The following is a 26,628-nucleotide window of genomic DNA, read 5'->3' on the forward strand; positions in this document are numbered from 1 at the left end:
TAAACATTTTTTTAACTCTCCTGCTTACAAAAATTGATCACAATGTGCTGTTACATGGCCAAAATGAAATACTTCACACCAAAGCTTTGAAGACAGACAGAAATAATTAGTAGTACAAAATCTGACATAGCAGGTGCAGTTAACACATTGGCGCATGCATAGTGACAACTGGGTATACTATACATGAGCCGATAGTCTTAAATAGGTGGTCTCAGTGCAGTTTTGCCACTATACATCTAAAGATTATCAGTACAGAGTGCACCTAAATATGGTGGCAACAAGTTACAGACATGCGGCCATTCACAAGATAATCCATAGAACAATTTCTATGCTGGAAAAGTTTTAAATTGCACACCATCTGCAGTGCTCCTAAACAACCAGTGTTCATTTATGGGATAACTAATATTTTGTCCAGTAACCTTGTTGTTCATCTTCAGGTATCTCCAATTCCTACATCAGCATCTGTCAATAATTTATGTTTAATCAAAACCAATTGTACATCCATTGTACCCCTCACCCCTTCCTGATGATGTTTACTCCACCTGCTCCACTCAAGACAACCACTTACCTCAGCTTAAGCAGTCTACCACAATGTAAAAATGGAGGCATGTATACATAAGTAGGCAGGGGTTTCATATGAAGAATAAAACAAGCTCAAAAGCTGAGCTACAATGCTCAATTTCTTGTTTGTTTCATTATTTGATGCTCATAGCTTCCTTCACTAAGTAAATGGTTGTCTTTGCTCTTCCCACTCAGGATTTTCCATTATTATATAAAATATAACAACATTCATACTTTTAAATAAATGAAAAGAGACTGTTGTGGTTATTGTCCCATCAGTAAATCCCACAGTGTGCTACTGACTACTACACTGAGGTGAAAAAAGTCACGGGATACCTCCTAATATCAGGTTGGACCACTTTTTGCCCAGTGTAGTGCAGCAACTCAACGTGGCATGGACTCAGCAAGTCATTGGAAGTCCCCAGCAGAAAATACTGAGCCATGGTGCCTCTTAGCTGTCTACAATTGAGAAAGTGTTGCTGGTGCAGGATACTGTGTGCAAACTGACATCTCAATTATGTCCCATAAATATTCAATCTGATTCATGTTGGGCAATCTGGGTGGCCAAAACATTTGCTTGAACTGTCCAGAATGTTCTTGAAACCAGTCGCGGACAGTTGTGGCCTGGTGACATCACATTGTTGTGTGGAAACATAAAGTCTGTCAATGGCTTCGGAGAATCTCCAAGTAGCCAGACATAACCATTTGTAGTCACTGACTGGTTCAGTTGGACTCGAGGACCCAGTCCATTCCATCATTAAGGAGTCACCACCTGCTTGCACAATTGCTTACTGAAAACTTGGGGGGATGACTTCATGGGATCTGTGATACAGTCAAACCCTCCATCAGCTCTTACTAACTGAAATCAGGACTCATCTGACCAGGCTACAGTTTTCCATTTGTCTATGGCCCAACCGATATGGTCATGATTCCAGGAGAGGTGCTGTAGGCAGTGTTTAGAAAAGGCACTCGTCTCAGTTGTCTGATACCATAGCACATATATGCCAAATTTCGCCACACTGCCTAACAGATACGCTCATTGTACATTTTACATTGATTACTGTGGTTATTTCATGCAGTGTTGCTTGTCTATTGGCACACAAACACCACTGGCCTCAGTCATTAAGAGGAGGCCGTCAGCCCCTGCACTATCTATGTGAGAGGTAATGCCTGAAATCTGGTTTTCTCAGAACACTTTTGACAGCATGGGTCTTGGCTATCGAGTTCCCTAATGACTTCCAAAATGGAATGTCCTGTGGATCTAGCTCCAACTACCATTCCATGTTCAAAGTCTGTTGATACCTATTGTGTGGTCATAATCATGTTGGAAATCTTTTTGCATGAATCATCTGAATACAAATGATAGCTCTGCAAATGTACTGACTTTTGATACCTTGAATGTGATACTACCACCATCTCTAGATGTGTTTATCGCTATCCCATGACTTTTGACACACCTCTGTATAATTTAATTTTGAGATCACTAGAAAGGCATAATGAACTTTCCCCATATTTTATTATGTTTCTTTGTTGAATGGTTTGAAAATTTACGAAATGAAATGAAAAGTAGAGAGATGATAAGATTCAAAGGGATGTTAACCATGACATTAGTCTAATACTTGAATGTAATTATTAGGTACCTGACGAACAACCTGAAGTTTGTTGATAGAGATCACGTAGCGCTTTGGGGCTGGGGATATGGAGGATTTGCATCTGCTATGATCCTCAGCAATGATGATCACAGGCTGTTTCGGTGTGGGATTTCAGTTGCTCCCATCACTAGTTGGGCTTACTATGGTAAGATACAAGAACTTGCATTCTTTTTCCTCATTATAATCTGCATGAAAGATATGTACTCCACAAATAAATAAATCTATCTTGCATGAAAGATATGTACTCCACAAATAAATAAATCTATCTTCAAAGAGAGTAAATGCATTATTATCATTACCAGCAAAACTACTACTTGCATCCATCTTTAAGAAATTTTTATCTCATTAAAATCTGAAGTTGAGTTTTTTTAATTAAATTGCAGTGTGCATTTTTTATACAGTATTAATTTGTCAAAATATGATTTGTGCATCATATATTACTAAAATACTTGACCAAGCTATCACTGAATATACTATTACCTTACAAACACAGCATTGGCACATGCTATCGAAAACTGATATGCACGTACTGTAATAATATATGAAAATAAGGTTACATAATACTTGTCTTAATAGTAGATGTCATTCTTGTGTCTAGTGTTATGTATGTAGGTTTTTGAGTACCGTCCTCCAGAATAATGTACATGAGAGAAAACATATTGGGAATCAGAATAAGTATAGTCACTTGGCTAAATAATTCTCAACAAGAGGTTGACAGACTTACTCTACAAATGAGTCTTAATCATTCTTTTCTGGGCAATAAAGATTATTTTGAGAAAGAGAAGAGTTCACAGAAAAAATAATTCCATAACCCATTATGAAGTGTATCTAAATAAAGTAGGGTGCTTTTCCAACCTTCTGGCCATCAATGTAAGAAAAAAGTTCTTAATGCAAAAGCAACTTTAATCTACTCTCTGTAGCAGCTTATTACCATAAGCAATCGTAAATTCTTCTAGAACTTTATAGCTAAAGCAAAGCTGCATGAAGTTCACCTTGTTTAGGTCTGCTGAGGGTGAGCTGACTGTAAATCATTTGATAAACATGGAAAGAATATTAATGGTGTCCACAGTTGGTAAATTTTTAGTCACCATTGTAGTGCCATCTGCAAACATCATTAATTCACACTAGTTGGTCATTGTTATATACAAGTGATAAGCACAAAATCAATAATAATAGTGGTTACAGGAGAGAATTCCCATGATATCTAACTCCCAATATGATATACAGATACTGCCGATTTAGAATCCATTGCTTAAAAACTGCTATTGATCCTGTTGGTGCGGTAGGATTTAAAGTTATCCGATTAGCCACTGATATAATAATGGTGAACTTCTCCTAATAATAAATTCCAATCAAACAAGGCTTTACTCACATCAAAGAAACCAACTGGCAAACAGTTCCTGTTTAAAAACTCTAAGATGACAACCACAAATTTAAAAATTGACTGTTCAGTTGCTAAATCTTTTTGAAAGACACATTTTCTTTTGTTTCTAATTCCAAAATGGTTAGTATACTGACTATCTTTGAATGCAGTAATTTTTTGAATACTTTTCATACTGTCAGAAATTAATTTGGTCTATAGTTTTCCATGTTCATTCAGGCAAATACTGGGCTGATCACCAATCTCCTCATAGAAAATACAGAACACAAACAACTAAACCTTGATAACACCCAGAACAAAGCTTACATCGTTTACAGATGGATTAACAACTTCCCTCACTTAGGTTAACTGATGACTGTGGCAACAGGAAGGCCATCCAGCCACAACATTTTAATAAAACAAATGTGCCCACTTCATGAAAACAGAGAGTTCATTTTCAAGGGATAAATGCTAGGAAAGAGAAGTAGGTGACATACTCTAGTACATTTATCTATTAGAGATACAACACAATATTCTACTTATTTTGCTATAGCAGGTTTTCAGTAGTTTAATTGACATATTGCCTACATCACTTGAATGTTTATTTGTTAATGATCCAATTGTTTTCTTGAGTTCTCTCTGGGCTACAGGTGAAGCAGGAATTTCATCACAAGCAATGAGATTTGCTGCTTGACGGTATCCATTACCATACCAATAGTTGACCTACAGTCTATTGGTTCAGTGACATATGGGAAGTGATCATTAACAATCTTTTCAGGCTTTTGTTTAGCATTAATTTCATTGCTACAAACAAAAGGGAAATTTTGCCAGTCCTGATGGAAACTAAGCCAGTCTCATTTCTGCTGTTCTATAAGCTTTTGATTTTGTTATCTCTATTATTAAATTTGTCCAACAAAAACAAATGTTTTACATTTTCAATCACTTTGTTCAAAATTTTACAGTGATTTTTGTATAAGTTCACTTTTCTGGGTTAGCAGAAGTTCTCAATTCAAAACATGATTCTAACTTCTTTTTGCAGCGCAGTTTGATTCCTGTATTAGTCCATGGCTTCTTAAGCTGTTGTTTGAAGATTGTCCTGCACATGTTTTATTTTTTAATTTGTTCAAAAAGGGACATAATTTCATTGCTGGTACTAAAAGTGTTTAGCTTCATGAAGAGATGAGTCTCAAAAATGAAATTACAATCAAAGAGAGGTAGAAAAACTTATAGTTGCTAGTGAAGTTTTTTATTTATAATGTGTATAGATACAAATTACAAGCTCTGCAACTCCAGAATTCTGAAATGCTGCTTCTTAATTTCACATTCTGACAAATAGAGTACTGCTTCTTAATGTGGACTTCTTTACCATTGCAACTGTATATATCCTGGAATTCTAAAACCTCTTATCTGTTTCCAAATTCTACTAATGATCAAAAACATTTCTTCCAAAATATGATTATGTTGATCTTTCAGTTACAGTATGTTGTGTAAGGTAACTCCTCTCATATAGTGTATAAACATATATCGACCTGGCACGATGTTCACAAATTACAGCTCTAAAACAGCTAGCGCTAAGCTTTGTCTGTCCCCAGTGACGTCACTCCCATTGTCACGGAACGCACTGTACCATGGTGTTCCTCACTTCTCTGAGCCACGACATGGGCACGTTAGGCAACTGCCCCACCAGCAGGTAATGCAATGCGTAGCAAAAACCATCGTCACCATCCTGTCTGGACACACGGCAACCATCCGACGCGGCCTGTATGCACAATTAATAACAGACTTCCCTGCAGTAAATGATTCAAAACTTGTTACCAAATAAAAGTGTATTTATAACCATCACAATAATATTTGATGGTAAGGTAAACATTGGGTAACACACCATGATACTCAGAATGATACGCCCCACACTAGACAGCAACAACAAGCCCTGAGTGGTAGGTACATAAACGTTTTATGACCGAAGGGCTTCCCGGAATATTAGTAATATTCAAGATGCAAAAATTTCAGAAGTTTGGGTTTAATTTGGTAGTAGAGAAATGCCTGACTGTATTTGAAAACATCGACAAAAATATGTTAACAAAGGAAAAGCTACTGAAGTAGCACCAGAAGGAGTTTGAAAACATACAATATACAAAAGTAAAATGGAGGTGGAAAAAATGAGTAACAAGACAAAGACAGCAAGTGGTAAAAGGAGGGACATGTCTAAAGGAAATAGAAAAAAGATGAGATTCTTTAGAGAGAAAGAACAATCTTGGGTTGGAAAGGACAGATAAGAAAATTGACCATACCCTTTATACAAGAAGCATCTCAGCATTTGCTATAAGTGATTTAGGGAAACCATGCAAAACATAAATCTGGATGATCGGACAGGAAATATTAACTGCAATCCTTCTGAATGTGAGTCCAGTGTCAACCACTGCATAAATGAAATAGACAATAGCAAGAATGAGTAGCCTTGCAGCAGGATATGTGGTGAGAGTTAAGTACATGTTGTATATCTACATCTACATCCATACTCCGCAAGCCACCTGACGGTGTGTGGCGGAGGGTAACTTGAGTACCTCTATCAGTTCTCCCTTCTATTCCAGTCTCGTATTGTTCGTGGAAAGAAGGATTGTCGGTATTCCTCTGTGTGGGCTCTAATCTCTCTGATTTTATTCTCATGGTCTCTTCATGAGATATACGTAGGAGGGAGCAATATACTGCTTGACTCTTCGGTGAAGGTATGTTCTCGAAACTTTGACAAAAGCTCGTACCGAGCTACTGAGCATCTCTCCTGCAGAGTCTTTCACTGGAGTTTATCTATCATCTCCGTAACGCTTTCGCAGTTACAAAATGATCCTGTAATGAAGCGCGCTGCTCTCCGTTGGATCTTCTCTATATCTTTTATCAACCCTATCTGGTACGGATCCCACACTGCTGAGCAGTATTCAAGCAGTGGGTGAACAAGCGTACTGTAACCTACTTCCTTTGTTTTCGGATTGCATTTCCTTAGGATTCTTCCAATGAATCTCAGTCTGGCATCTGCTTTACCGACGATCAACATTATATGATCATTCCATTTTAAATCACTCCTAATGCGTACTCCCAGATAATTTATGGTATTAACTGCTTCCAGTTGCTGACCTGCTATTTTGTAGCTAAATGATAAAGGATCTATCTTTCTGTGTATTCGCAGCACATTACACTTGTCTACATTGAGATTCAATTGCCATTCCCTGCACCATGCGTCAATTCACTGCAGATCCTCCTGCATTTCAGTACAATTTTCCATTGTTACAACCTCTCGATACACCACAGCATCATCTGCAAAAAGCCTCAGTGAACTTCCGATGTCATCCACAAGGTGTGCTCCCTGCCGCCGTAGGCTAAGCAGCTGCAGCAGCAAGTTGTCTACTCCTAGCTCACTCATTTGTTACATAGTTTAATTCTTAATTTCTTTGCGTGTTTTTGGTACTTGTATTGTTTAATTCATAAATTTCGGGCATATTATAGTATTTGAGAGTTGTAGCATCACGTTTTAGTACCTGAATAGTGTAAATTCGCGTAGTCGTTTGTCTTCTGTTTTTGTTTTGAACGGCCAGTGTCGGTTGGTCACAGTCAGTGTGCTCCCTGCCGCCGCTGGATAAGCAGCTGCAGCAGCAAGTCGTATACTCCTAGCTCACTCATTTGTTACACAGTTTAATTCTTAATTTCTTTGCGTGTTTTTGGTACTTGCATTGTTTAATTCATAAATTTCGGGCGTATTATAGTATTTGAGAGTTGTAGCATCGCGTTTTAGTACCTGAATAGTGTAAATTCGCGTAGTCTCCTTCCACCGCCGAGCAGTGTCAGCAGTGCGCAAGTAGCAGCATTACTGCATTTACTAGGAAATCTTGTATTTTAATAACCGTTTAAATTTTGTCGATTTGCTTGCGCTCTCTATAGATTAGTTCAGACGTTCTTTGCAAAACAGTTTTTAGCATGGATAGGGACTGCAACTGCTGTGTTCGGATGCAGGCTGAGTTGGCATCCCTTCGCTCCCAGCTTCAGGCAGTGTTGGCTTCGGTCACACAGCTTGAGGCTGTTGCCAATGGGCATCACTGTGGGGGTCCGGATGGGGGTTTGTCAGGGACGGCCAGCTCGTCCCACGCATCCCCCGATCGGACTACGACTGTGGTTGCCCGGGATACTGCCCACATTGAGGCTGATCCCTCACCTGTGGTAGAGTGGGAGGTCATCTCAAGGTGTGGCAGGGGGCGAAAGACATTCCGGAGGGCTGAACGGAAGGCCTCTCCAGTTTGTCTGACGAACCGGTTTCAGGCTCTGTCTCAGGCTGATACTGATCTTCGGCCTGACATGGCTGCTTGTCCTGTTCCAGAGGTTGCCCCTCAGTCTGCAAGATCCGGGCGGTCGCAGAGGGTGGGCTTACTGGTAGTTGGGAGCTCCAACGTCAGGCGCGTAATGGGGCCCCTTAGGGAAATGGCAGCAAGAGAGGGGAAGAAAACCAATGTGCACTCCGTGTGCATACCGGGGGGAGTCATTCCAGATGTGGAAAGGGTCCTTCCAGATGCCATGAAGGGTACAGGGTGCACCCATCTGCAGGTGGTCGCTCATGTCGGCACCAATGAAGTGTGTCGCTATGGATCGGAGGAAATCCTCTCTGGCTTCTGGCGGCTATCTGATTTGGTGAAGACTGCCAGTCTCGCTAGCGGGATGAAAGCAGAGCTCACCATCTGCAGCATCGTCGACAGAACTGACTGCGGACCTTTGGTACAGAGCTGAGTGGAGGGTCTGAATCAGAGGCTGAGACGGTTCTGCGACCGTGTGGGCTGCAGATTCCTCGACTTGCACCATAGGGTGGTGGGGTTTCGGGTTCCGCTGGATAGGTCAGGAGTCCACTACACGCAACAAGCGGCTACACGGGTAGCAGGGGTTGTGTGGCGTGGGCTGGGCGGTTTTTTAGGTTAGATGGCCTTGGGCAAGTACAGAAAGGGCAACAGCCTCAACGGGTGCGGGGCAAAGTCAGGACATGCGGGGACCAAGCAGCAATCAGTATTGTAATTGTCAACTGTCGAAGCTGCGTTGGTAAAGTACCAGAACTTCAAGCGCTGATAGAAAGCACCGAAGCTGAAATTGTTATAGGTACAGAAAGCTGGCTTAAGCCAGAGATAAATTCTGCTGAAATTTTTACAAAGGTACAGACGATGTTTAGAAAGGATAGATTGCATGCAACCGGTGGTGGAGTGTTCGTCGCTGTTAGTAGTAGTTTATCCTGTAATGAAGTAGAAGTGGATAGTTCCTGTGAATTATTATGGGTGGAGGTTACACTCAACAACCGAGCTAGGTTAATAATTGGCTCCTTTTACCGACCTCCCGACTCAGCAGCATTAGTGGCAGAACAACTGAGAGAAAATTTGGAATACATTTCACATAAATTTTCTCAGCATGTTATAGTCTTAGGTGGAGATTTCAATTTACCGGATATAGACTGGGACACTCAGATGTTTAGGACGCGTGGTAGGGACAGAGCATCGAGTGACATTATACTGAGTGCACTATCTGAAAATTACCTCGAGCAATTAAACAGAGAACCGACTCGTGGAGATAACATCTTGGACCTACTGATAACAAACAGACCCGAACTTTTTGACTCTTTAAGTGCAGAACAGGGAATCAGTGATCATAAGGCCATTGCACTATCCCTGAATATGGAAGTTAATAGGAATATAAAAAAAGGGAGGAAGGTTTATCTGTTTAGCAAGAGTAATAGAAGGCAGATTTCAGACTACCTAACAGATCAAAACTAAAATTTCTGTTCCAACACTGACAATGTTGAGTGTTTATGGAAAAAGTTCAAGGCAATCGTAAAATGCGTTTTAGACAGGTATGTGCCGAGTAAAACTGTGAGGGACGGGAAAAACCCACCGTGGTTCAACAACGAAGTTAGGAAACTACTGCGAAAGCAAAGAGAGCTTCACTCCAAGTTTAAATGCAGCCAAAACCTCTCAGACAAACAGAAGCTAAATGATGTCAAAGTTAGCGTAAGGAGGGCTATGCGTGAAGCGTTCAGTGAATTCGAAAGTAAAATTCTATGTACCGACTTGACAGAAAATCCTAGGAAGTTCTGGTCTTATGTTAAATCAGTAAGTGGCTCGAAACAGCATATCCAGACACTCCGGGATGATGATGGCATGGAAACAGAGGATGACACGCGTAAAGCTGAAATACTAAACACCTTTTTCCAAAACTGTTTCACAGAGGAAGACCGCACTGCAGTTCCTTCTCTAAATCCTCGCACAAATGAAAAAATGGCTGACATCGAAATAAGTGTTCAAGGAATAGAAAAGCAACTGGAATCACTCAACAGAGGAAAGTCCACTGGACCTGATGGGATACCAATTCGATTCTACACAGAGTACGCAAAAGAACTTGCCCCCCTTCTAACAGCCGTGTACTGCAAGTCTCTAGAGGAACGGAGGGTTCCAAATGATTGGAAAAGAGCACAGATAGTCCCAGTCTTCAAGAAGGGTCGTCGAGCAGATGCGCAAAACTATAGACCTATATCTCTGACGTCGATCTGTTGTAGAATTTTAGAACATGTTTTTTGCTCGAGTATCATGTTGTTTTTGGAAACCCAGAATCTACTATGTAGGAATCAACATGGATTCCGGAAACAGCGATCGTGTGAGACCCAACTCGCTTTATTTGTTCATGAGACCCAGAAAATATTAGATACAGGCTCCCAGGTAGATGCTATTTTTCTTGACTTCCGGAAGGCGTTCGATACAGTTCAGCACTGTCGCCTGATAAACAAAGTAAGAGCCTACGGAATATCAGACCAGCTGTGTGGCTGGATTGAAGAGTTTTTAGCAAACAGAACACAGCATGTTGTTATCAATGGAGAGACGTCTACAGACTTTAAAGTAACCTCTGGCATGCCACAGGGGAGCGTTATGGGACCACTGCTTTTCACAATATATATAAATGACCTAGTAGATAGTGTCGGAAGTTCCATGCGGCTTTTCGCGGATGATGCTGTAGTATACAGAGAAGTTGCAGCATTAGAAAATTGTAGCGAAATGCAGGAAGATCTGCAGCAGATAGGCACTTGTTGCAGGGAGTGGCAACTGTCCCTTAACATAGACAAATGTAATGTATTGCAAATACATAGAAAGAAGGATCCTTTATTGTATGATTATATGATAGCGGAACAAACACTGGAAGCAGTTACTTCTGTAAAATATCTGGGAGTATGCGTGCGGAACGATTTGAAGTGGAATGATCATATAAAATGAATTGTTGGTAAGGCGGGTACCAGGTTGAGATTCATTGGGAGAGTGCTTAGAAAATGTAGTCCATCAACAAAGGAGGTGGCTTACAAAACACTCGTTCGACCTATACTTGAGTATTGCTCATCAGTGTGGGATCCGTACCAGATCGGTTTGACGGAGGAGATAGAGAAGATCCAAAGAAGAGCGGCGCGTTTCGTCACAGGGTTATTTGGTAACCGTGATAGCGTTACGGAGATGTTTAATAAACTCAAGTGGCAGACTCTGCAAGAGAGGCGCTCTGCATCGCGGTGTAGATTGCTCGCCAGGTTTCGAGAGGGTGCGTTTCTGGATGAGGTATCGAATATATTGCTTCCCCCTACTTATACCTCCCGAGGAGATCACGAATGTAAAATTAGAGAGATTAGAGCGCGCACGGAGACTTTCAGACAGTCGTTCTTCCCGCGAACCATACGCGACTGGAACAGGAAAGGGAGGTAATGACAGTAGCACGTAAAGTGCCCTCCGCCACACACCGTTTGGCGACTTGCGGAGTATAAATGTAGATATAGATGTAGAAGGTCATTTATGTATATTGTGAATAGCAACGGTCCTATGACACTCCCCTGCGGCACACCTGAAATCACTCTTACTTCGGAAGACTTCTCTCCATTGAGAATGACATGCTGCGTCCTGTTATCTAGGAACTCCTCAATCCAATCACACAATTGGTCTGATAGTCCATATGCTCTTACTTTGTTCATTAAACGACTGTCGGGAACTGTATCGAACGCCTTGCGGAAGTCAAGAAACACTGCATCTACCTGTGAACCCGTGTCTATGGCCCTCTGAGTCTCATGGACGAATAGCGCGAGCTGGGTTTCACATGACCATCTTTTTCGAAACACATGCTGATTCCTACAGAGTACATTTCTAGTCTCCAGAAAAGTCATTATACTCGAACACAATACGTGTTCCAAAATTCTACAACTGATCGACGTTAGAGATATAGGTCTATAGTTCTGCACATCTGCTCGACGTCCCTTCTTGAAAACGGGGATGACCTGTGCCCTTTTCCAATCCTTTGGAACGCTACGCTCTTCTAGAGACCTACGGTACACCGCTGCAAGAAGGGGGGCAAGTTCCTTCGTGTACTCTGTGTAAAATTGAACTGGTATCCCATCGGGTCCAGAGGCCTTTCCTCTTTTGAGCGATTTTAATTGTTTCTCTATCCCTCTGTCGTCTGTTTCGATATCTACCATTTTGTCATCTGTGCGACAATCTAGAGAAGGAACTACAGTGCAATCTTCCTCTGTGAAACAACTTTGGAAAAAGACATTTAGTATTTCGGCCTTTAGTCTGTCATCCTCTGTTTCAGTACCATTTTAGTCACAGATTGTGTGGACATTTTGTTTTGATATAAGACCAAAATTTCTTAGGATTTTCTGCCAAGTCAGTACATAGAACTTTACTTTCGAATTCATTGAACGCCTCTCGCATAGCCCTCCTCGCACTACATTTCGCTTCGCATGATTTTTGTTTGTCTGCAAGGCTTTGGCTATGTTTATGTTTGCTGTGAAGTTCCCTTTGCTTCCGCGGCAGTTTTCTAACTCGGTTGTATAACAAACAGATCTGCAAAATTGTGAAATAATGCTACTGGAAGAGAAAATTCATGCCCTCCACAAGGAAATCCACATCTAATACTGTTTCCCATTCAAGTAAATACCAAATGAAAACTTAATTAACATATTGACAACCAAACTGTTAAAATAAACTCAATTTACTTACATTGCAATCCAAAGTCTGTGTCAGTGAATTAACCTACATATGAAAATCTTAGTGTATTTTTCATTACTTTCAATAGTTATCTTATGGAATAATTTTTGGAATGATACAACGAAAACTCAATAATGTTTTCTACTACAAAGCTGAGAGCTGACATTCTTCCCCTAATATGCTAGCACATTTAGTCTTCGGTGACATTTAAAACTAATAATAAAAGATTTATAAGAAACTGTGACTTCTCAATTATAATTTATGAATTAAATTGTAATATATTCTTAGATGTCTCACTTAGTATTGATTCTTGAACCATAGTGAGTTCCACAGCATAACTGATATCTGTTTTCAAACCTTTGCCTATTCTGATTTTCTAGCTTTCACATTATGTTGTGGACCACACAAACCTGTAACTATTCATGCTGTCCTTTTTGTATAAATTCATTGCCCCAGTTAGCCCTAGTTTCTGTACGGACACACACTTAACCTTCAGACTACTACATTCCAGGATCCACAGCAACTTCCAAAAGGGGTCAAATAAGACCCCATGCAATAATAGTGACCCTTGAATAGAAATGAATCCAAAATGTAACAAAATTCTTTTAGTACATGGCCAATATATTTTATTTGTTAATATAACACATTTAAGCAATTAATTAAAGCTACAATACTGTGGCAGTGAATACAATGTTTAAGATAATAGCCTATATGTTTCATATTTTTTCCCTCTCTCATACACACAGATAAACATTGAATAACATCTTTAGATAATGTTATACTGGCTTAACTATTCCTAATAAAACTAAACAAAAATGAGAAAAAGAGAACACAACTGAATTTAAAAAAAGAAGGTATCAAATTTCCAAGCATATGTCTACTTCATGTAGTCGCTTCATGAAACACTCATAGTGTTAGTAATTTTCTTAAAATTTTTTGTGCGTAACTATACATTTTTTGTACATTTCACAGAATACAAAACACTTTCTGCCAAACTTTCTTGGACACAGCTGATACCAGCTTCTTTTTGAATGCTGCAATTTAGCAAAAGGTTCACCATCTTCTCTTCCCAGAGCCTGGAACAAGATTTTTCATTGATTTCTCTTCCTTATGTTACAGCAAATATATTGAAAGAATAATTAAGTAATAAAAAAATTAAAAATATGAAAGTGTGGACAATATTTCTAGTAAAATATTGTAATAAATATGTAAGTCGAGTCTTATGTTAACATATTCAATACATCTCCACAAGAAGAAATTGTCCCTGACAGTAAAAAACTGGCTGTAGTGATATAGTGATACCACTCTTTAAAAAGTGGGTAAAAGTAATGTCATAAACTAGTGCCCAATCTCTCTTATAACTATATTTTAAAAAATGTTTGAAAAACTTGTGCACAGAGGGATTGTTGATCATCTAAACTTCCACAATATCCTCAACAAAAGTAATTTTGGGTTTTGTGTTGGTATTTCTACCAAGAAAGCAATATTCTGTTTTAAAATCAAGTTTCAGGAACAATTAACATAAAAATGTCATCAGTACATGTTTTTTGTGGTCTCTCGAAAGCCTTTGATTGTGTAAACAATCAAATTCTTTTGAAAAAGACAGAGTATTGTGGTCCAGCAGGTACTCTCACTTCAGGGTCTCAGTGATATCTAAAGGATGAAAAGCAGACTGTAATGCAAAAGGGGCTATCTGGAGAACATGCACCATTTGAGATGGCATCTTAAGTTGTGATGTGGCACAAGGCTCTATTTTGGGTCCACTGCTATTTCTTATTCTCATTACTGACTTACCACATCGTTCCAATATGAGTAAATTTACCCTTTTCGCAGATGATACCATAATTCTCATAGACAAACTATCAGAAAACAGTCTTGCACGTGCTGCAAACAAAGTTTTCATTGAAATGTTAAATGATTTTCTTCAAATGGTCTCTTACTTAATGCAGATAAAACTCATTATATGAGGTTCCATACACTACAAGGAAACCTTAAAGAAACTGACAAAGTATAGAGATGAACCGACATAGAAAGTTGAGGATACAAAATCCCTCCATCAGTTCAGTATACGCTCTGTAATTGGCATTTTATTTCCATTATCTCATTATTGTCATGTAAATTATATAGACGGCAAATGTAATTGGTCAACAAACACTCTTCATCTTTTAAGGACTTTGCTCAGTGACATTTGCACTATGTATTATTGCAACAGTGGCTAAAGAAGATACCACTAAGGTTTTGTACTTTGGCTACTTTCATTCATTAATGTTGTATGCTATTGTATCTGGGGGGAACCAACCACTTAAATAATAAATGGTGTCCACTGTAGGCATTCTTGCAGGTACCTGATTTGAAGAATGGGGAATCTTACCACCACCTCACAGTTCATTTTTACTTGTTGATTTTTGTCTTTAATGACTTTTCTCTTTACAAATACAATAGCAAACATCATGACTACAACACAAGAATCAGAAGCAGTCTGCATAATGAACTGAAAAGTCTTAATCTGGTTCAAAATGGAATTTATTATTCCATCATTAAGCTGTTTAATGCACTCCCATCACATATTTAATATCTTCAAAATCAATTGACCAGATTCAAATAAATTCTCAAAGAGTACCTCACAGAGAAATCTTTTTATATGGTAGATGGATTTCTGGGACAAAATGAATGCACTGCTAAACTTACAGTTATTTTAGAACTAGATTTGGTTTATTTTGTGTCAGGATATCTAAACATGTTTGTGATGCACTATTTAACAGTCAATGCAAACTACAATATCTGCGTCATATTTTTCATCTTTTTTCTCATTGCTAAGGTTACAATTGTTTTGGAACTAGTTTTGATTAATTTTATGTCAGCAGTTCTATTTTAAACATGATTTTTAATCTTTGCTCTCTTTTTACTTGTATGTTGAGATCGAACTGTTACCTTTCTTATGTTTTCTTGGGAACTATCACAGCCAAGTGAAAATTTGGTTTTTGTATTCATGGATTATTTATTGCAATATTTAGCATAATTTTTCTCCATTCCTCATTCTTCCACAGTAAAACTCAGTTTTTCATTATTTCTGTGTGTGTTCTGTAATTGGTATTTTATTTCAATTATCTCCTCACTGTCACATAAGCTATATTTCACCTCTGTACAGTTTGATACATTCAATATCCTTACAATTCAATTGCTACCAGGATTTACAGGACAAAATAAATAAAAATAAATATCATCTTTGTAACTCCTAAGGGTCGTTCAGGTCATCGTTTGATTTGTGGTATGATTAACTCCCTGCCACGATTCATCAGAAAATTTCTCCTCCCTTGAGTAGATCTTGATGGAAGATGCTGACTTTTTGTCTTCCCTAACATATTAGATATTCAAACACCCTATGTCAACAATGTTGAAGAATAAGACAAAAGGTCATCTTCTTGTGCTTCTTTTCACAGAATATTATTCATTGACCATCTTGTCCATTGCATCGACACCCCTTTGTTGATGTTTTTGTAATGCAAAATAATGTCTTTCAGTATTACCTCCTACATTCATTTCATGGTGCCTGGTGCTAAGCAAAATCACAGCATGAGTCTTCTTCAGGTCATTGGACACAAAGGTAAACTCATTACGAAAAATGAAGACAGATGACATTACTTCCTTTATAGGTTTCAGCAACAAAGCATTAGGTATTTCTTGCTTATTCTTCCTCATTGTTCCACAGAAGGTCAAATTTCTCTTGTAATGTCCAATTGCAAGTGGAAAAGGCATTAAAAAGTTATCTGTGCCAATGCCTCAACCTCCTCTAAGGCAGCTTGTTATATCCAATACCACTGTTTGTCCTTGATTTTTTTTTTCCTAGGGCATTCCCTTCTTTGCCAGTATATACTTCAGCCAAAGGCTGTACTTTCACCCAGTACTTAACAGGTTTTGACTTCATATAAAAGACAAAGGACAATGTTCACAGAAATAAACAAGTTGTTCATCTACTGTGATATGTGAATGAGGATTGTAATTAGATTTCCAGTGGTTGACAGATAATATGAAGACATCCCTGATAGCAGTGAATTTATCATTATTTCTCCTCTCATTTCTTATAGTGATGCCACCAGATCTGATGAATGTAGATAACTACTGAAATCTAGTTTGAGACATTCAAGCAAGGAAAACATATTTTTTGCACATAAGATCTGTGATCCACAACAATTCTATAGGCTTCTGTTTAGCTTTTAGAACACCTTTAGTTGTCAGAACACCTAAAAATAAGTACATTTCATCAACAACTATCAGCAACCATTATTTCTGCTTTGCTAGGTATCTTGCATTCCATTCCTCACAATATGCCTGTGCCTTTATTATTAGTGCAGTCTACAAGAACTTTTAAAATACTGTCATCAAAGAACAACTTACTGATTCAGTTCACTAAATGCTCCTGAAAGCAAGTCAATAACATTATGAACTGTTCAACACATAGCTTACGGTGGATTTCTAGACCAATTTTTATCAGTTAGTGTATTATCAGTGTCATCTTCATTAACACTGTTTTCTATTTCATCTGCTATTTCTTCTTCCACCTCTAACACAGTCTCATTTTCTGGTGATTCTGATTCATTGTCACTATTTAGTTCTTCACTATTATTCTGCATAATGGAAATTATTTCACTAAGATGCTCTGGGTTACTTATATCATATCTGTAATAATACCTTTCTGATATTTTTAATTCTCTAAAACAAACATCACTTGTTACCTCTCAGATTAATGCCAAAAATAAACTAAATAAAATGAGACAAAACAAGAATGAGTGTTCATGCTCCCAGCAATGAACATACTGAAATGTTTATTAGTGGCATCATTATTGCCAATGTAATGAAGACAAGTTATATTCAGAAACAGAAATTTTTGTATAACACTAACTAACAAGTGGGATCAACAGAGACCCCAGTCAATAGAAATAAATATTATTTTCATTTGATTCAACAAATTAGGAAAAGACAGATTGCTACTAACTGTAAAGAAGATACATTGAGTTGTAGACAGGCACAATTAGAAAACACTTGCATAAAGCTTTCAGCCACACCCTTCATCAGCAAAAGAGAAACACACACCATTCAATACACACAAGAAAGCACACCTCATGCACACATGACTGCCAACCCCAGCAGCTCGGGCCAGAATACACTTATCGCATGGGATGCAAGCAGCAATCTGAAGGGGGTGGGGAAGGGGAAGGGATAGTAGTGAACAGATGGAGAGAAACTCTGTCTGGTGGAGCGTGCAGAGACTAGAATGCCAACAGGTGCAGTGTCGGGAGGTTATGGGGCAGGGAGGTGGGGAAAAAAGGAGTGAAAAAAGAGAGGAGTGGGCAAAGACAGGTGGGTGCATTGGCATAGGGAAGCAAATAAACAGGGTGGGAGGCAAGAATTGGGAGAAGATAATATGAAAGAGAGTGTGGAAACTGTTGGGTGGAGGGTTTGGGGACAGTATGTTACTGTAGGGAGAGGCCAGGATAATTACAGGAGTGGAGAATGTGTTATAAGGATAATCCTGTAGCACAACATGCAGCTAAACATAACATACTTGATTTCAAAGGCTGCTTCACTATCTGCGCCATCTGGATTCTTCCCTCCTCCACCAGCTTTTCTGAACTGCACGGATGGGAGTTACCTCCCCTGGTGTAAGCCCGAGTTCTTCACTTACTTAGTTACTTATATACAAGAGGAGGAAGGGCAGCATCAGTCATAAATTTTTAATTAGTTTATTGCTCTTCCACTCCTGTCAATGACTCTCCTTCCACAACAACATACTGTGTCTGCCATACAAACAAAAACACTTGAGACAAATGCTTCATGGTTGTCAAGAAATACTGCATCTGGCTCTCTGCCTTGATCCACACCTTTCAGGGTGTCATCTGAAAAAAAGTACAAGTTGAGTTTTGCATGGCCTATGTTTTCGTAATCCATGCTAGTTGGCATGCAGGAGGTCATTCTGTTCCAGATACCTCATTATATTTGAGCTCAGAATATACTCTTAAGATTCTACAACAAACAGAGGTCAATGATACTGAATGGTAGTTTCTTGGATCACTTCTGCCTTCTAGCAGACTGATGTGTCTTCTGGTTTATTCTAACTACTCAGCACAATTCATTTTTCACGGGCTCTGTTGTATATTATGGTTGAAGCAGGGGCTAACTCAGCTGCAATTTCTGTATAGAATCTGATGGGGATTCCCATCAGACCCTGGGACTTTGCTCAGCTGTTGCTATTTTGTTTGTTTCTCATCCAACATCCACGAGTCCTCAGACACTAAATTTCATGTCACTGATGGCCTTTACATATGATCAAAATTTGCTTGTGTTTTGTGAGAGTTCTTATTTCTACTACTGTAGTTGTTGAACACTTAACAATTGCCCTTTTGACAACCAAACAACTTTATTTAGCGCCTTTCTGTCTGTACTCCCAAGCTTTGTTCTACAACTAAAGTGCAGCAGTTGCTACTTCTTTAGAAGTTTCTGCTGGTAAAATTGTGTAAAGAAAGAAGAGGAGTATAGATAAATTACAATATAAATAGTTGTCACACATTTCAATACAAACAGCATATGCATTCTAACTGCTAGTAGGACATACACATTGGCACATAATAATTACTGTTGTTCCTTGCCCTGGGAAGACACAGGTGGTTATGTATTCTGCTAGATAATAACAGTCTAATGAAAGTATTGGAAGTATTGAAGTGAGTGTATTGAATAACATTTATAGAATGAACAATACTAAAAAAGTACAGAATGAACACAAAATATTAAAATATGCAAGGTGCATGAATGTAGTATAAGAGTGGTGTAGACACTGTGAGAGTGGAGAAATAGCAAGAGGTATAAATTGTTTTAGTAAGAATACACCAATTCCAATACAATGATTAATGACCAGAAATTAAAGCAGGCCAACACACAATATAAATTCTAATAATGTAAGTCCAAGCATTCTCTTAGGAGGAGGAGTACAATAGGGACAAAACTGTAACACTAACAATACATTGCAGTCAAAGTTTGTGGAGATGAATATGATCACTGAAGTTGAGGTTAAGGTGCGTGAGGCTGGTTAATTGGATCATGCAAAACTACTCAGTTGTTACGTGATGATGCCCTAATAAGATGTAAATCACATAATAATGAACACATAACAGTGGGGCAAAATGAAATTTGTTTTTATTTACTATTAATGATACATGCTTGAAACAAACAACAATATTCCAAAACTAATAATAGTGTGGTTACTATTTCACAGATTCTGCGTACACAGAGCGATATATGGGCCTGCCTTCTGTCGAAGACAATTACGTTGGCTATGAACAAGCAAATGTAACAAACAGAGCTGGCAGACTGCAAGACAAAATGTTTCTACTCATCCATGGCACTGCTGATCACACCGTACATTATCAGCAAAGCATGCTGCTTGTAAGTGCTCTTACAAGAGAAGGAGTTCTTTTCAGGCACCAGGTAACATTATATATGTTGTCTTTCAACAAGCCGTGTAGCGTAGTATACTGAACTTGTTGTTTATGGAGGTTTATTTGCTTATTTTTCTTAAATTCTCAGACAAATAAGTTTTTGCTGTTAACACTCAATTCTTAGACAAGAAACTTTATTCTGTTAAAAATCAAGAGCCTGTCACCTTATTTGGGTTATCATCAATACTATCATCACCTGCCCACCTTCCTTCCTCCCTCCCCCTTACTTCGTTTACTTTATTCTATTCATTCTATTGCTCAATGTAGATTATCATAAACTTTCTTTCTTACTTTATCACTCATCTTACCTGTAAAATAATTTCATAAATTCTGATAGTAAGTAGTTTCTACTATATTTCATGAATCATATTATTAGAGAGGTAGTAAATAACTAGAGGAGATACTGAATTGAATCAAAGAAAAAAGTAATTTAGGCACAGCTTGAAGGGATTGGTTAAGAGGACACATCACATCCAGAGGGAAAAAGAAGTTGCCTGATGGTGTGTGAGTGCATGTGATTGGGATGGGGAGGGGGGCAGGCTTTTGTATAGGGAGACCACATCTCGAGTACAGTAACCAGGTTCAAATGCATGATGCACGTACATTACAGTAGCTACACAGAGATGGAGAGACCCGTATAGGATAGACTATTGTGGAAATCTCCACAACAGTAACATCAACAACATTATTTTTCCATTGCCTCTTAGTATTTGGTCCCAAATGAACTTGGAGGATGTTGGCTTCAGATATATTGTACAATAAATTATGTACCTTTAGTCATGCCTGGCTGTTAGCTGTGGAGAACCAAGCACATGGAACACACCACCATTTTCATATATATGCCATTTTGTTGCTTTTAACTGAAATTTTGACTCCTTTCAAAAGCAACAGTGCAATGCACCTCTTATCTCACAATACTATATTGGACAGGGATGCATAGCCAACTTCGTCACTGCAACTATGATTTTCTAAAGTTACGCCTTGAAATGAGCTAGTTGAATTACTTTTTGCTCCATGCCTGACAGGATAATTTTTTGTCTGTAATATCTGACCCAATATTCCTCATCCAGTTTCCTTTTACACAAGGATGTTCATTATTTTGAGTGCTTATTTATTCTAAATAAAAAAGGAACAGATTAATGAGAGTACTAGTCATGACATATTTCCAGTAATTAGGGAACGCACACTGTCCAGAAAGATTCAGTAATCTTTGGTTTACAGCCTCACCACTATATCACATGTCTACTCCCCATCAGTTTTTACTCTGATATATCAAATGGCTGGAAGATCTTAATAAACTCAATGCAGATCCCAAGCTTTCCTTAAATGTAAACCTCAATCACCGTTTATTAGGTGTTGGAATACATTGTTCTTGACAACCTCTCAGGTCTACCATCTCAAAAATGACTGAACAACTGCATTGTTAATGGTTATACTCCTGTGGAGGCAGCCATTGTGCTTAGCTGGCTCAACAAAGTGAATCATTGGTGTTCTTTCATCTCTACTCAGTTTCGGTCATAGTCTTTCTCACACATTATAAGTCAAACTGGCATGGAATGTGGTATCTATATAGTTTTTGAATGTCTTGAACATCCTTATCATTAAAAGCAGACATTTAAATCTCACTTGTGGGAGTGGAACATATTCAATATTGTTTCCACGAGAGTTGACCAATTTTGTGGAGATTGGGCAGGCACAGGATGAATATGTGACCTATATTTTTTGTTTCTTGGTTTCAATGCAACTTACAGGCACAACTGATTTTTATTTAACCTGGCAAGATTAAGACATTCAGGTCTCCTTTACAGCTAAAGAGATATCCTTGGATAATTAATAGAGTAATGTCCCAGTACATGACCTAAACATAATAGTACAGACTTACAGTCTTGAATACATGGTATTGCAGTAATGCCAGTCTCACTAACATTACATTAAATAATTTTCTCATAATATGATATTCCTGTTGAATATAAGTATTGAATGCTAACATAAATGCTTGGCAGCAATAAGAAGAAATCAAATCTGGAGAAACTGACTGATCCAGGAAAAAGAGAGAAATAATGTGGTTAAGTTAGCGTATAAGAAGGAGTTCCTTTGAAATATTTTTCATTGTGAGGAATGATGGCAAAAGCCAAGGAAGAAAGAATCATTTTTAATGTTACATCAGTGACAAGCTCATTAGATATAGAACACCAACTCAGAGAGAGCAAGGATAGAGAAGAAAATTAACCAAGTTATTTTCAGAGCAACTTTCCCAATATAGACTTAAGTATTTTAAAGAAATGTTATCCAAAAACCCCCACCCACACAATGGCGCATTATCATTCTTGAAACTCAAAGCTGTGCATAGCATGTGGGTTCTCTTCATCCCAAATATGTTTTTTGTGGAAATTGAAAATATCTATCTTTGTGATTTTTGCTTTACTTGCCTGTGGTTTTTAAAACAGGGCTGCTTGACACAGTTGTCCAAGAATTATGTACCAAACATGATTCATGATAAAAATCAATTGGTTTTGCTGCATATAGGTTTACACATTTTGTCACAAAAGAGCAGTGCACTTTCTCGTGGAGATGCTCTTTCCATTGCTAGATGCTACAAGTACATCAAAAAACGTTTTACTGTTAAATTTCCAAAAGTGCATTTTACAAGAAAAATCTGGCAGTGTATTGCTTTTATCCACAAATTCAAATAACTGTGGCAATAAAATCTTGGAAATTCCGGTTTACAAAGATTCATTCATATAGGGTATGTTCCATAAATCTTATCAAGGATGTGGAATGTGTTCAGGACTGGAGGAGGTGAGCCTGACTCGGTTCAAATCTGCCTTGCAGGTTAACAACAAGGATTTGTGAGCCAGCCAGCCTGGATGTGGTTTCTAGGTGATTTCCCCCATCCCACTACATGAATAGCAGGCTGGTACTAAATTCCACTTCAGTTACATGCAATACAAACATTTAGAACACATTCTCATACTTGCACATAGGATTAACTCTAGGCACAGACAGATGGAGGGGGGGAATAAAAGCTTGATGACCTTAGATATTTATTTCTCTTCAAACACTTCATCAGCAGCTGCACAACTAGTGGTAATCTGCTGATGTTGGTAAGTACAGGAATTTTGAAGGCCTACTGACAGACATTCTTTGCACTTATCACTTACATATGGCACAAGACTGGTGAGAAATTAGAGGAGGAGGGGGTGGGGGGGTGGGGTGGGGGGCGAGATTTTGGTGATCGTAGGAGATAGTTCATGTTGTGACCTGCTATACACTGCAAAGTACTCTGCAGAATAGAAGTTGGAGTGACACTGGTGTAGGAGCTGGCAGGTTTACCATCAAATGTTGCATGTTTTCCTTCCTGCCAGCTTGCATAAGAATAATTCAGTGCATGTTATTGTGGTTTCACCATAGTGGTGGAATGATAAGTTTCCATTCAGAATGCATTACACCTACTTGGTTCCTATGACAAACCCCAAAGTTTATGATGTCAATTCTGATGCACTCTTTAGACAGCTGTAGAACTTATAAATCATTAAAATCTATGTATTGCATTGTCGTACTAATGTTAATACCCATTATTTGACAGACGTACCCAGATGAAGGAAATGCATTCTCTGGAGTAAAGCAGCACTTATACCGAGTCATGGAGGCCTTCTTTGATGACTGTTTTGGCCCTCTGGACTTTGAAGAATGGGAAATGGGCTCAAACTTGTTTTCTAGAAAGCCATGAAGTCCACTGTTCTTTTTTTCATATCACCGTCCAGCTGTCATTGCCATTCTATGAGACTGACTTAATAATATGGACTGAAAAAATTATTTGGTAAAGAAGATCCCTTCAGATTCTTTTACTTGCTGACAGGGTTAGTATAGAATATTGACAAAATAGTGGAGTAGGAAAATCCTACAGATGAACCTACCAAAACATTTTTGTTGGCATTTGTTCATGAACCTGCAGTTAGACAAAATAACAAAACAAGACATCACATTTTTAAGTGGGAAGACGGATGATCCTTTAATAAAGTTGTTTCTCATCATCAAGATCAGTAAATATTGTGCAACAGATAGCAGCTTTTTGAATGGAAGACAAGGAGAGTATAAATCTTTCAACAAAGACATTTACCAGTGCACACAGGAGATCATCATGGCTGTGTTATAATGGTTTTTTTTTCAGACTCATAATTGTACCAAACATTAAAGTTTCACTTCTTGCATATTTTTGGTTAATTAAATGAAAATCAAACAACGTTTCTCAAAGTTCAGGAGTACAAATTGTTAATGCTTTAATAAAACTTACATATCTGAGAAACATGACAATGTTTTATCAATAATGTTCATTGCACATTACCTTTACACTATAACTTTTAATTCTGTCAAACCATTATGTCAGATCATGAAAAATGCACATAATAGATTATACTCATCAAACTGAAGACATGTCACAGGAAATCAAAAAGGAGAGATGAAACTAATTCCTCCAACAACTATGACATTATGATGGAACATTCCAATGTAGAAGCAGCTACTTTCAGTTGTAAAATAAAAGTAAAAATACATTAAGTTGAAATCTTCATATTACATCTAAATATGAAGTTCATCCATATCATCTGGGAACACACATTTTAAAATAAAATGTACAGTGTGCATATTTTTGCCTCTGTTGATTTCAGTGTACATCAATTACATTGTATCAGAGTTACAAGTCACAATAGTACTTCCAGTTGTGCAGCTTTTTGCCTGAAATATTTCTAAGTAAGTCTGAGATGTGATAAAAACTTATTATATGACACCGCTGGTGAAGAAGCTATTTTGTTACCTCACTGGTGTAGAAATTATACAGTGTGGATACAAAATAGGTTCTTTCATACAATTATGTGCAAACAAGCTGAATATTATTTTTTCTCCACCAAAACAGTCTTCTAATAAAGTGAATGTAGGACTAACATGTATGTGCATACTTTCTGATCCTATGAACTGGCAGTGTTGTTACAATCAATAAAATTACTATGCAGAATTATTTCTGGCAACTTAACAGGATAATGGAAAGATCATGGATGGAAGACAAAAAATGGTAACAAAAATAATTTCACTGTGTATAGGTTACATTGAGAAGGCACACAAAAAGAAGTATTAGTTGGTGTAGATCAGCCATCAAACTCGTATTCTTCATTTGAATATACATGTCCAGTCCTCTCCTCTTTCCTGATCCTCCACCCAATATATATAAAAACAAAGATTCCACGACTTACCAAACGGGAAAGCACTGGTAGATAGGCACAATAAAAAACTGTGTGTTTTTTTATTGTGCCTATCTACCAGCGCTTTCCCATTTGGTAAGTCATGGAATCTTTGTTTTTGAAATATATAAAATAGAGGGAAACATTCCACGTGGGAAAAATATATCTAAAAACAAAGATGATGTGACTTACCAAACGAAAGTGCTGGCGGGTCGATAGACACACAAACAAACACAAACATATACACAAAATTCAAGCGTTCGCAACCAATGGTTGCTTCATCAGGAAAGAGGGAAGGAGAGGGAAAGACGAAAGGATGTGGGTTTTAAGGGAGAGGGTAAGGAGTCATTCCAATCCCGGAAGTGGAAAGACTTACCTTAGGGGGAAAAAAGGACAGGTGTACACACGCACACACACACATATCCATCCGCACATACACAGACACAAATGGGGAAATGTCTGCTTGTGTCTGTGTATGTGCGGATGGATATGTGTGTGTGTGCGAGTGTATACCTGTCCTTTTTTCCCCCTAAGCTAAGTCTTTCCGCTCCCAGGATTGGAATGACTCCTTACCCTCTCCCTTAAAACCCACATCCTTTCGTCTTTCCCTCTTTCCTGATGAAGCAACCGTCTGTTGTGAAAGCTTGAATTTTATGTGTACGTTTGTGTTTGTTTGTGTGTCTATCGACCTGCCAGCACTCTCGTTTGGTAAGTCACATCATCTTTGTTTTTAGATATATTTTTCCCATGTGGAATGTTTCCCTCTATTATTAGATATATTTTTCCCATGTGGAATGTTTCTCTCTATTATGTGTGTGTGTGTGTGTGTGTGTGTGTGTGTGTGTGTGTGTGTGTGTGTGTGTGTGTGTGTGTGAGTGAGTGAGTGAGAGAGAGTGAGAGAGAGAGAGAGAGAGAGAGAGAGAGAGAGAGAGAGGGGGAGGGGGGGGGGCGTCTTTGCAGGTGCACTCCTACTGGGAAACTCTAAACTCATGAGCAAATATCATGGGGTTAATACCACCTGTAAGAAAAATGAATACTGTAAGTCAGATAATTTGGAAATTAACACCTACGGTGATTGTACAAGTGAGCGAGCATTTGTACAGTCAGAACTGAGGAGGTAAGATTCCCACTTTGGTAAGGAGACTGTCTACGGGCCTAGTCTGGACGGCTCCAGGGACCACTCTTATTCCACAAAGATGCACCACATCCAATAATTTCCAGTTTCTTTTGCTCTCTTTCATACGGGGTGTTCAAAAAGTCTCTCCGCAGAGCCGTATGATTGTTAGCCATGCGTGCTGTGCC

The 26,628-nt window shown here is 38.4% G+C and overlaps 2 protein-coding genes across 2 annotated transcripts in view; one reads left to right on the top strand and one right to left on the bottom strand.

Annotated features, from left to right (window-relative positions):
- The window catches only part of LOC124802635 (inactive dipeptidyl peptidase 10-like), a 398,459-nt gene extending 374,154 nt beyond the window's left edge, over window positions 1-24,305 (top strand). The window contains exons 15-17 of the mRNA XM_047263532.1: window positions 2,198-2,358; window positions 19,870-20,081; window positions 23,679-24,305. Coding sequence (XP_047119488.1) covers window positions 2,198-2,358; window positions 19,870-20,081; window positions 23,679-23,822 — 517 coding nt within the window. The 3' untranslated portion in view covers window positions 23,823-24,305. The remainder of the gene's footprint in view (window positions 1-2,197; window positions 2,359-19,869; window positions 20,082-23,678) is intronic.
- Window positions 13,317-26,628, bottom strand: part of LOC124802636 (endonuclease G, mitochondrial) — a 77,810-nt gene continuing 64,498 nt past the window's right edge. The window contains exon 6 of the mRNA XM_047263535.1: window positions 13,317-13,678. The gene's annotated coding sequence lies outside the window, so the exon portion shown is untranslated. The remainder of the gene's footprint in view (window positions 13,679-26,628) is intronic.

Source organism: Schistocerca piceifrons, chromosome 6 (genome assembly GCF_021461385.2).
Source record: "Schistocerca piceifrons isolate TAMUIC-IGC-003096 chromosome 6, iqSchPice1.1, whole genome shotgun sequence".
Classification (NCBI taxonomy): domain Eukaryota; kingdom Metazoa; phylum Arthropoda; class Insecta; order Orthoptera; family Acrididae; genus Schistocerca; species Schistocerca piceifrons.